This window comes from Lissotriton helveticus, chromosome 2_1 (assembly GCF_964261635.1).
Source record: "Lissotriton helveticus chromosome 2_1, aLisHel1.1, whole genome shotgun sequence".
Taxonomy (NCBI): Eukaryota; Metazoa; Chordata; class Amphibia; order Caudata; family Salamandridae; genus Lissotriton; species Lissotriton helveticus.
Window position 1 is genome coordinate 516776852 of NC_136059.1, and position 12857 is coordinate 516789708.

Consider the following 12857-nt stretch of genomic DNA (forward strand, 5'->3'; position numbering starts at 1 on the left):
GCAAACATGTCCTGCAAGTCAAGTCATCAAGTCTCCCAAACGTTAAGCTAAAATGAAGGCCCATGTATTTGCATTTTGCATTGTGCTCTTTTAAATAAATATCGTACTGGTTGAGCCTGAAACCACTTTCTGAATTAATGTTTACATGACTCTTGGCATACTGAGCTGCAGTCACGTCAGCAAGAAGTCTGCCAAGACAGTATTATGAATAACAGTTATCCGTCTGCTGTACAGAGTGGCATCCCTGCCCGGTGAGGAAAAGTAAACAGACCCGTCCGATAGCCATTCTGTCTCCATTTAAGTGAATTACAGTGCTTGCACCCATAGAAAGCTCATGCAATGAACGAATAAATATGCCCTCTCTGTCTTTTAGTGACGAACAACCTTTTCTTCAGATAATACATCCCCTGACTCTAGATATCAGTTGTACTAGATGTGCTGGTCGCCTTGACATAAGAGATCTCTCTACTAGGTTGAAAGTCAGCTCTCCTCCCAGTTACACGTCAATTGCACGTCATGCTCAAATTGCACAATTAGGGCACAGTTCGAGCTGGTCATGCCAACTCCTCCTCTAAGTACCCACCCACCTATGACACCTACCTATCACACACCTATGACTCATCAAGTGTACACCCACATGTTCTTATCTCATTTTCTGTCTTGCTCTGCCTCGAGTTCCCTATGTACAAGGAGTAAAAAGTATATATATGATGTTTTGTTATTAAATGATTAGAAGACTCTTCCTGAACCTCTGTGGTGATTGAACTAATTCTCCCTTTGACTCGAGTTATTGGAATAAAGCCCATTTTAACTCAGATACCACGGACTCTGCTTCTCACTTGATGCATGATACTTTGTTAATGCCTAGAAATTCAGCCAGGGTAATTATTTATTTACCACAGTGGGACAAAACTTACTGACTAGAAAATCATGTGACGTATGCAGGTACTAAACCCACCTTCTTCAAAATACGCTGCATAATGGGACATTAGAGATGTCCTACAGGTCTTAATAAATTGGGGCAAAAAGTCTGAGTTATCTCTAAAACGTATCGCTTATAAACTCACTGTCTTGCTATGCCTGGTATCTTTTAGATGGACCTCAGATGTAAAAGCCTTAGACATCACCAGTAGGGCATAACAACCTGAAGGAGTTTGCTTTTACTTAAAAGATTTACAAAGACCATGTAAACTTCTGCTTTCTCCCCCTATAGATCACCTCAAAGAGCAGTGTCTTATCCCACCTTAGCACGAGGACCGAAAGAACATTCCTGGACATGGCCCTTTTAGTTGCGAAACGTGATATCGCTACTCGATGGCTCCTTCCCCTCTGACTCTCACAAGATAGAGACGAGGTGTGGATTGGTGTGCACAACAGGAGCGTGTGGTCTTTGAAGCCAGGATTTGTTCCTGAAAACATGGGCAGGTGTGGGGAAACTGGTTGGGTCAGTTTAACTGAGAATGCTACTGACGTGTATTCCTGGTCACTGCTTTCGCTCTACGTGATGTACTGCTTGAGGGTTACTGCCTTGTCTGGTCCTGATGCTTTATCCTATACAGTGCTGTACGTGTGCCTTACGTTCTTTGCTGCCATTTTTAATGGGCAAAAATTCTACAAAAATGGTTTATAAAAAAAAAAGGTGAATGTGAATTTTTTTTACAGATCACCAATTCTAGTCAGAAAATTTAGCACATGACTTTTTATTCCTGAAATGTAAATATAATTTATAATTGTAATATTATAAATAAAATATGTATTAGAAGGCCTTTTTCAGACAGATATTAATGTGTTTGGTTATATTCTAGACAAAAATGTTCCTGTTAACTAATTTGTGAAATTTCTCAACAAAATTGTACTGAAAAAACAACGCCTAGTTTGACATGTTTACATCTGCCTTACGTTTTACATTGATGGCAGACAAGCAAATATTTCACGCTTTCCGAAGGTCCCCAGAGTCATGCAAATTATTATTATATGGATCTAAATGTCATTATATGGATAAAGGAAAGCTTAGATGGTATTGGAAGGCCATTGTTAACAATGTATTTCTGCCAATTACATAAGTGAATCTATGCATAGGGTACTAATATTTCTTCCCAATGCATCTGGCAAAATTTGCATTGAGCGGCAGTGGCAACATATGGGAGCCTACAATCAGACTAAAAGATGCAAGTGCATCCTAATCTTAAATGCATTGGCAAAGCCAATAGACCTCAACTTTATAAAACAAGCGCCAAACTGTGGGCTTTGTCAATATTTGCTTGTAAAGTATGGTTTAAAAGAGTAAAAGAAAAAAACATTTCTAAATACTGGAGGAAAAGCAAACATTTTTATGGTATTTTAGAAATGCAAATTCAATTCGGTGTTTTCAAACTTTATATATGGCATAGTTTATTTTTCAAATACTTTTCACATAAGAGACTCTGAACTCTTAACAGAATTTTAAAAGAATAGGGTTGGTATCATAATTTAAAGTAAAAGCTTGTCAAGTCCTAAATTTACTTTCACAGGATTCAGCAAGCTAGTCCTCTGAAGGAGCCCGGGGAGCAGGTTCATGGGCCTCCTGTAGAACTGTTATGCTAAGTACACCCTACCCCTCAGACACCCGCTTATTGAGTCCAGCTGATGGCCATCTTCCCGGGTCCTTAAGACTTTGGTGCACCAAAGCATGTGCTTTCATGCAATATGTGAAATGCAGGCAACAACAACCCTTGAAGTGTATCCATCAACCATACACCAGAAAACATATCCATATTGCTATGTTTTTACAAACATGATGGAAGAGGTGGGACGCACACTGCAGGGGGCAGGTAAGGGGGGTGCATACGAGGGAGAAAGCTTGAAAACGCTCACTGAATGGTGAACAAAAAAAGAAAAAAATGGTTCCACACATGTGAACAGTGGAAGGCTGCAAATCAGCCAGTGAAAAGGATCATAAAGAGGCTATCCTCCGGGCGAGAGACAAACACAAGAGAGGATGTCAAGCCGTTGAGTAAGAAGCACGCAGAAGGGAGCAACAAAGCCAGCCAATGGTAACTAATGGGCAGGGTGCACCCAACTGTAAGCTCACAATAGGTATTTTGCAACCTGGCATCTTGTGCTATCTGGCAGGCAAGACTCAAACATGCGAAATGGTACATTTTGAGGGCTTAAACACGTGAAAAATTATTTGCATCTATTACTGTTCAGCACCGTGGAAGTAACAAGAGCCATCACTGATCAATTGATACCTTTAAGAATTCAGAAAATAGGCACTTGTACCCTCTTGTCTGGAAATATAAAACACCAACTACACATGCAAAGCTCAATAAACACATTTTACAAGAAAACATTAAATACCTCTCCAGATATTCCAATGGCTTCATCGGGAGCGCCGTATGGGCCAGAGGCCCCATTCTGAAGCCGCTCCAGCAGTTCCAACAAAGCAAAGTTTTTCTTTAATCCCCAGACACCAGAATCACCTGTTGAGCAGGCAGAGCTTTGTTAAAAACTGGTTTAGAGAGAGATACAGCGGTGTGGGGAAAATTGAATTTAGAACAAATTTAAAAAAATGCTAAACCATTATGAAATATTTATTTATACTGGTCTATAGATCTGCAAATACTTATTTGAAAAAGACACATTAATATAGATTTCCTCTACATGCATACGTTTACACATTTTTAATCTGCGGTTTAACTGACATTATTTTACCCACAAAATACACAGTACTCAGAATTGCTATTTAAACTCTTAGGAGGAATATTTGCCTCATACATATTATTTTTCGTCCATTCCTCCTAAACGAACTCACTGAATTAAACTTCCCACTAACCCCTTTGACTAGTAGTAGGAATAAGTAATTGTTTACAAATATCGATCACTAACCTGGAACTGCAACTGCTCTGAAAAGTGTTAAGTAAAATTCACAGTTTTCGACTACTGTATCCATACTCTACTCCGTAACTTTAGCCGGTACATTATTAAACATGTGCTATGCGGTTTGTGTTTTATTTATAAATACATCTCATAAACCATCATCATCTCTCCAAAATATTTTCAAAATTTAAATGAGTGAGCTGAACAAAAAAAAAAAGGTTAGATAAATTGTCCCTGTTCCAAATAAATTCACTAAATGTTAATTAATATTAAGTATGATTCGCAAACATTTTTGCCTGTGTAAATTAAAATTATGCAAGAAAAGTTGCATTAAAGGCTAAGACGAATTTTCCCCCATCGTAATATAGGTCTCAGGGTGGGAAAATGGGGGTTCCAGTGTAAGAGACGCCTTTGGGAATAGGAAGGTAGTTAAAACCCACAAAGTTGTTACTTGAGGGTAATTTGCAAAAGCTCTGCTGCAACTATATTGTGAGCCCCAGGTAAAAATACTTTACTTTTTTGGCCACTCTACTTCCCCCCAAAAAAAGATGATTCTTAAAGACATTTGTTGCATTATGGAGACACTTGTACTGGCAATGCAAGAGCTGCTTTCACTGGCTGTATCATAGGGCCGGCCCTATATAAACACAGTCACAATCATTTACAGACCCAATTTCCACACCTACATTTAATGGTTAAAATGCCAGACTACATGTGTATAATAGGAGAGAAGGAACAAAAAAAAAGAAAAAACGTTATGCACCTTACATAGAATGGTAGCTGGGTTGCTATCAATTGTCAAGGTGACGCTGCTACGTTATGTAAAGCTCTAAAGGCCACCTCTTGGATTTTAGTCAGGTTCTGTTTGCTATCCATGACAGTTACGTTCAGGAAGTCACCTCTGATGCTGCGGACCATCTAGCTTCTCATACCCAGTTTTTGGAGATCACCTCTGGAATACTGTATCCAACACCTCTGGAGTATCATGTACATATCTGGCGAATGCAGGTGGATGCCTCAGCTATATTTATTAATGGATTTTTGTGAAGTACTGCACGACACAATACGACTTCCTCACAGCACTAATGGTGGGCTGAACTAAGGCCATCATAGATATTTGGCATTAGCTGACATTTGGAGGTTTCTAGAACTTATCATGGAGGCTGCATGACAAAAGGCAATACCTATGCCACATTAAGGTATTGATTGGCATATGGGATGGGTTAATAGGACACAGCAGCACATGGCAAGTACACAAGAGCAATTTACAGCAAAAGACGGATCTATTATGAGGGACCTCAGAATATGAGGTCTCTAGCATCACTGGGATAATAAACAGCGGCTAAATAATATTTGGGAAGCCATTAAAAAAAAAAAAAAAGGTTCAACATTATGCTATCTTGAAAAACCAGTAGCCACAGGAAGTTGCTAAAAGGGAATCAGAATACACTGCAAAATATATGAAGGACAGAGCGGGAGGAGGAGGGGCAAGAGTAGTTGAGGCAATAGGATGTTCCCTGCCCAAGAGATCATATACTTCTATGACGTGGCAGCATTATCGAATGTTCCTTGCCTGGCACTAACTGATGAATCCTCTGACCAATTAAACCAGCTGTTGGTGGGAAACGGACAGGGGCTAACGATGCGCGCCTTCTCTGTTGTCTCCACCGCGCACCTCCTCTACTACAACAGCCAGCTGCGGCTCAGGCTGCTGAGCGCGCGGACAGGGGAGGGGTGTGAGGAGGGGATGGAGGTGAGGAGACCAAAGGGGAGTGGGGAGGGAGGAGGAAGGCGATCGCTTTTGGAAAAAACAAACCCGCGAATGACAAGATGGTATTTGGGGAACAAATGAGCTAAATTATTACTAATGAAACATTATTTGGGAATCAAAAATGTATTTTCATAAAAAGATGACCTGAACACAAATAAGCATGGTTACAAATTATTACAGGTTGCTCTGTGAGTGTGAATTAAATCTGAGTTTAGAATAAGTATTGCTGAGGTTGTGCGTGATGTTCTCATTTACTGAGGCAAGATGATAGCTGATCTAGTTATGGCCATCACGACCAGCACCCTCGCTTTTCTTGCAGAAAACCTCACTACCTCTGATGGAGCTCGGCTCACCCACAACCAGGGCACCCAAAAAGAACAGTAAACAAGATAGCAGGCCTTTTCCATCTAACAATCCACAACCTGGAACAACATTCCCATAGACAGCACACCTGCACCAACCCTTTAGGAAATAGTTGAAGGCTCACCTCTTTGAAGAACACTACATCACAATGCATTCACTTTCCACAATCTGTCTTACTCTCCTCTTGCTCGTTGAATTCATGCCAGTCTTTGACCAGTTACAGTTCTCCTCTGCCTTTTGGCTAGGCTCGAACTAAAGAAGTACCACATACATGCATGTCAAGTCACATGAATGCATTTCATGTTCTACATGAATGTATGTTTACTATCGGATTATCAATGTGTTCAACTTAATCTGACTGGAGGAATAGCTCTGTTAATACCTGAGGCCGTGAGTGTTTTGTTTAATTTTCGAATCTTTTTGTTACATTTCATTAATAATGTAAGCTGCCACAACTACAATACAACAATGGTTAATGCATGCAGAGTAGATATCATCAGTGTCAGCCACTTATAAAGTAATATGATAGTTGCCACAACAGCACAATCCATGCTGTGTATATCATTTTCCTTATATAGTTAAGTTTCCTAGGAGGGGTTCAGAGTCATCCACATTATATACACAGTTGAATATCTGTATTATGTTTATCTTGTCACTAGTACTCATTGTGTCCATCTAAAGTATGCGATCATCAACCTAGATCCACCAGTTTAAATACCCACATCATGCACTTTGGTCATAAAACTTTCTTCATACCCCTAAGTGGCAAACATCTGTGTGCCTTTCCAATCGTTAAGTCAATCCCCCAGTTCATGGAGGTCAACTATCGAGAGACTCCATCACTTTAAGGAATATTATTACCATTCTTTCATTTGTTCTTGTGTTTTTTATATGTATTTTCCTCTTCCTTTTTTTCTTCTTTGGGATTACTCCCCAGCAAGTACTGTTCACTGTTAGTGTTGGCAGTTCTTCAGTTATGGATCTCTTTAAAACCACAATTTCGGACCAGAAACTTTGTATGATCCCACAAAATACATGAGAAATTTGCTTGTGGACTTTATCTTGGACAGTTAGCAGAATTGTCAGGACATTTATATTTGAGAAACGTCGGTGTAAAATCGGTGCTATGTAAATATTTGAACTGGATTATATTTAACTCTAGTGTTGATAGATTTTTCTTAACTAGTGCACATGCTCTATTCCATTCTTTATTTGAACAAGCTCTAAATATGTTAGACTCCTTCAACGCTAGCTGGTGGAACATTCATCCCTTATCCTTTTTGAGACCCAAGATACAGATTGGCACTAAGATCTGTAAAAGTGTCACGGTTCGTGTGGGTCTTTGTCGAAATACCTCTCTTTCAGTTTGTGCTATCTTTGCATTCTATAGAAGCAGACCAGTCCCTAAACTAAAGCTCACTTGTACACAAGTGAAAGACATTAATCTACTGTTCAGGTAAAGAGTTCAAATCATCTTACTCCATCTTGCTGTACACGGATTTTACAAAGATTTACAAAAGGGTGAAATACACCATAAAAGTGCAGTGACTCTCACACAATCGACTTGGCAGACAAGTGGTTGTTCATCAGAATTGTAGTTCGCCAGAATATTTTCCTAGTTGTGGTTGTCATCAAACCACTGTATTGCATGTTGTATCTGGATTGTTATGTAATAAATCTCTATAACCGGCAGTCGAAGTGTAGGAAGTGGACTCTTCACCTGGTGGACCAAAAAGAGGTACACTGTGTTAGGAGTCTAGGCAAACCTCAAAGGAATTACAGAGGCACAAATGACACCCTAAATGCTCTTTTTAGGGCTCGCCTGGCGTTGCAGCGTGAAGCGCTGCCTTTAGCGAGCCTTATTGTCTTTGTGTTGCCTCCCCAAGTGATACAGACCAGTGCACGAGCAGACACCGGTCTGTGACCGCGCTAGCCGCAGGGAACGCCAACGTGCACGCTCACGGCGTCACGCTCCTGCCCTCCCGCGTCTCTTCCACAGCGCGCTCCAGGCAGACTAGTTTTCTTGTTTTTATTTCATTTCGCGGCACACAACTGGGTGTTTTATGTATTGCATCACATTGCTGCTTCCAATGCTTGTTACCTTCCCGCTCACTTCCTCACAGTCCGCCAGCTGGACTCCCTCCGCCCGCGCCCTCTGCCGTGCGCTTGGTTAGTTTACCACCAGAACAGCCCTGCTAAATGGCGTTGTAGAAGATGTGGCATTTAGTTGAGCATAGGCAGAGAGCATGGGATGGGTGTTGCTCTCAGAGGTTCCCCGCCTCCTCGTCCTGTAAGCTACCTCCGGTAGTGCTGGTCGACGCCCTTTCCTCCTGCTCCTGCGGGGAATAGGCGCTCTCCTCCCCAGGAGCAACTGGCCTTTTGTGTCGATGCTTCCTACAGCTTCCCCCGGTGTCGTGTGAACTGAAGAAACGGGGCCCCATCGTCATTAACAAGGTGACTACTACATAGTTGCATACCTCCGCCTTGTTCATTGGACTGAACTTTCGGATTTCTAAATTGTAAAGTTGTACTTTTATTGTGGTATTGTTGTAGCGAGCATCTATAATTAGTATTACTTAGGAAAGTACGGCAACTTTTCAGGGCCTCTTATGTACAGTTTTCTACTGTTTTCTTTGTATTTATATAATTGGCTCCGCCAGTGCATGTGTGGTAGTGGGAGCCTGGCCCACAATATTCAAATTAGAATCATGTAATTGACTGTATGCTCTGCTGGCAAAAGAATACTCAGGCCACATGTTTTTGGGTTGTCGCAAACCGCTGACACCGCCTCGCTTTTTAAAAATGAATGCATTTCCTTTGAAGCAATACACGTTGTGTTCAGATCTTTTTGGTAAGGCCCTGGCATTCTGCGTGCAAACGTGTATGATAATGCCCGGAGCAGAACGCTCGAGTCAAGCTGCAAGCGTGTTCTGAGAGCGGTCTCAAATGGAAACATCTACTTCCAAAGTTTCTCGCTCGCTACTGACAACTGCTGATGTGGACTAACAGTTTGCTTTGTCAGTGGATATAAGCACTCAAGTGAAAGTTCTGGAAATAAGCTGCTTCATCCCGCAGTTTGTTGTATTTACTACCGACTGTACCACAACACGTCCCCAATGGGCCAGAAGGGTATTCTGGCATTAGCTACTTAGCATGTAGATCTCGCAATACTGAAAGTTTGAGCTATTACCGTTCCATTATTATTAGCAACACCGATACCTCAAAATTTCAGTAATGGGAGACCTATTGGCTATGCCAATGCTTGCCATTCATTGCGCTATTTAAACTTAGTGTTGTCAAAGGAGTTGGCTGCTAGCTTTGATATTTTCTCATTGTCGATGTAGAATTTCTAAATGAATTCTTGTGTATTTTGGGATTTCCCAGATTATTGTTAAGTTAGTAGCATAGGGAAGACCTGTTTTACTATAACGCTCTGCATCGGTAGACCCCAATGAACGAGGTCACGTGCATTTTTGAAAATGCTTTAATTACATTGTCAAGTACCAAATATCACCAAACATGCCTCCACGAGCCTAACTTAAAAGACACCTGTCTCCTGCATGTGTAGAAGAGATGGAGAGAGCCTGTCTGGGAGGCAACCTTCTGCAGAAATAGCCATTCTCCGCACACCAGTTCAGTCAAGATATATCTGGGCATGTGTGTGTCATGAAAAGATACCTTTTTAATGCACACGATGCGAGCCTGATTCGGACGCACACAGGGGTTTGCTTATCACCCACTTGAAAACTAGCAAAGGAGCAAAAAGAGGGCCGAGGCTGCTTTTCTTCACGTGTCCTGAAAACCGCAGAAAGACACAGCACAATTTTAATAGAAAGTGTGTAGATATAGAAAGTTGATAAGGGCATGATTTCCTGTAGCTCTTCATCTTTTTTTTTTTTTTTTGCCAATGCGTTCACATAGATTACTAGTTTTAGCATTCTAGGGCGAGAAAAGTAGATAGATGGTACTTCATTGATATAATCAAAGAAGGGAAGAGTGTAGTCAAATAGAAAGAAGAAGTTCTGAGCAATAGAAACAGGGATAGGAGTGAAGACTAGCTCGGAGGGCCTCTAATCAGAAGACCGGGGGAAGGTTGTTTAACAAAAATTAGGACTTACATCTTGTCGGTATCCACTTTTAAGCAGTTTGATGTTATTCAGTCTGCCTCTACCTAAAAACATGTCTAAAAGGTGTTTGGGTGGGAGAGGGATTTGCGGAGATATTAAAAATAATTTGAGTATCACCAGCATAGGACATAATGTGGGAGCTGAAAGAGTGGACCAGAGAGGCACAGGAGTGGAGAATAGGTGTTGAATAATATCATACTTCAAGATGAACCTTGGTGAATTTTGTAGGTGATGGGAACTGGAGATGAGCGAAACTGAGGTAGTGAGCTTTGTTTGCAATTGGTTAGGGAAAGAGACAAGCCATTTAAGTGTTTGCTTACAAATACCAAGATGAAAAAGACTAGTAATCATAGTTGAGCGAGAGACAGTGTCAAAAGGAGCAGTCAGGCGTAGTAGGATCAGAGCTGCACTGCTGCCTTGGTTTGGAATTTCTGATACCACCAATAGGGAGGTTTCTGTACTTTGGAAAGTATGGACACCAAATTGAGACAACATTCCTTTCAAAGCGCCAGCTAAGGATTTTTGGTAAACATTGGAGGGCATAGTAGCTCCACTAAGCAACTCCACCAAATAAGATGGAGGTATACTCCTATGTCTTGTTTATACCTTCCCAACTAGACCCCCCCCATCCCCCCCCCCTCCCAAAAAAAAACAACAAAAAAAACACAGCTATTTTGGAACCAGTATTGTTGAAAACAACTTACAACTATTGGGCATTGTGATAGCTCTAGTCTACACACATGGTACTGAGCTACTGAAGAAGACAATATACGCTAATATTGCATTCTTGGTGGGCATGGATCTGCTTTGTTTGCTGATATAAATTCACAATCATGGGTAATTGTAAAGCATTAAGTGGCAGAATACAGTAACAGACAGATTCCAATACACAGTGCCAAGTCTCATTGAATTTATTATTACTCCTTCATATGTCAAGGACATAAGAAGATCTTCACTGCATACTCACACCTTCTATGCCCAAGGTAGTTGATTTGCCTTTAGTCAGGCTTGCTAACTATCATTAATGCAAGCTATAATCTACTGATATTCTTATGTGTGGCCTCAGAATTGCAAAATCATTGTTTATTTATTCTGCTTTTGTATCCCCCCTCGCCCCCCAGGTTTCCCTCTGTTTTTTGTACTTGCATGCATTTATTTATTAGGTAGCCCTTCCATCACACATGAATAGCATAGAAACACCTTGGCAGTAGATGGAAACATTAACCAAGGGTGGGGATTATTAATATGTAGATAAAATATGTCATCGTGAGTAGTGAGATTGAGCACACTTGTATGCATGTGTCAATCAGTGTGTTTATTTGTTGTATAGCTCAACAATTCCTGGCGGGCGCCACCCAGGACAATATCCTGTATAGCTAAACACTTAATAGGTCCCAAAGGCGAGACCTATTGGCTATGCCAATGCTTGTTTGTGGTATTGTGGACGAGCAGTTACGCATATCAGATGGTCACACAAAGCCAGTGAGACAGAGACTCAATAAAAAAATCCACCACCAATGTATTACAGGTGATTTTATATGAATTTAGATACCAAGATAATCGGAATCAGATAAGTGCCTTTCGAGTTATGAATTTTTACAGTTTTCAAAAGTTAAATTTTTAGGTGTGGTAATGTTATCCTAGGGGGAAAAACATGTACTGCATTCGGGCACTTAACAGGTAATTATAGGACTGTTCTTCTGGAAGGTGAGTATGGGGCAAGTTTCAAGGCCATACCAACAGGTCACCTCGGAAGGCTCCGGGGCACCCGGGTGCAGAGGTGTGATATGGCGTCAGGTGTCCCATTCACTTCAATGGGACAGCAAGAGGCTGGGACTGGAGGACCAGTTCGGGAAAGCCCACAAGGGGGGTCGACCCTTGAGATCCCCAGGCATGTAGGGGCACAGTTGGTCGACTTCACCTTGGACTGTGAGGCTCGGGAGCGGTGGTGTCTTTTGGCGTCCGGTCCAGTGCTGTATTCGCTTGCGGTTGAGGGGTCCTGCAGAAAGAGGCTGCAGGCAGCTACTGGAAGTCCAGTCTGAGCAAATCCAAGGGTGGGCTTAGCTCCTGTGGGTGCGGGGACCCCATTGGCACTGTCACCTCCCTTGGACTTGGGCTGTAAAGCGCTGGTGCATAGGTACTTTGATGCGTTGGGTGGCGACGGTCGAAGGCTCACTTTTTGTATTTGGTTTCTGCAAAAGGGAGTTAATCAGGACAGATAGGCCACTCTCATTGTGGGTTTCACTGTCCCTGAAGTCCCTCGACATGCAAGTCTGTTTTCCTCTGCATTGGCATCCAGTCCACACACAACAAGCCTAGGTTGCTGCAAGGGGTCTAATACAAAAGGTATTGGTGTTGTGCGGTTCCGGTCGGTCCAGACATCCCCACACTTGGAGTGAGTACTGATCCGACCTGTAGAAGCAATGCTACCTCTTTCTGGGCGGTGCTGTGTTGGTAATCCTAGTGAGCAGCAGGTCGGTGAACTGGGGCTTGTGGATCCATGTCGAGACCAGGAAAACCGTCACCCACGCCCTGGTAAGCAGCAGATTGGATTACGGCAACGCCCTAAATGCAGGAACAACGGCCAAGCTACAAACCAAGCTACAACATATCCGGAACGCATCCGCCCGCCTCATCCTTGACGTCCCACACCGCAACCACATCTCCCCCCACCTCAGAGACCTACACTGGCTACCAGTACCGAAAAGGATCACCTTCAAGCTCCTGACCCACGCACA

The 12857-nt window shown here is 42.1% G+C and overlaps 1 protein-coding gene across 2 annotated transcripts in view; it reads right to left on the reverse strand.

The window, feature by feature from the left end:
- Positions 1–12857, reverse strand: part of TRIM23 (tripartite motif containing 23) — a 712673-nt gene that overhangs the window by 470730 nt on the left and 229086 nt on the right. For both annotated transcript variants that reach the window (XM_078675155.1, XM_078675156.1), the window contains exon 3: positions 3340–3461. In XM_078675155.1, the coding sequence (XP_078531281.1) occupies positions 3340–3461 (122 nt within the window). The remainder of the gene's footprint in view (positions 1–3339; positions 3462–12857) is intronic.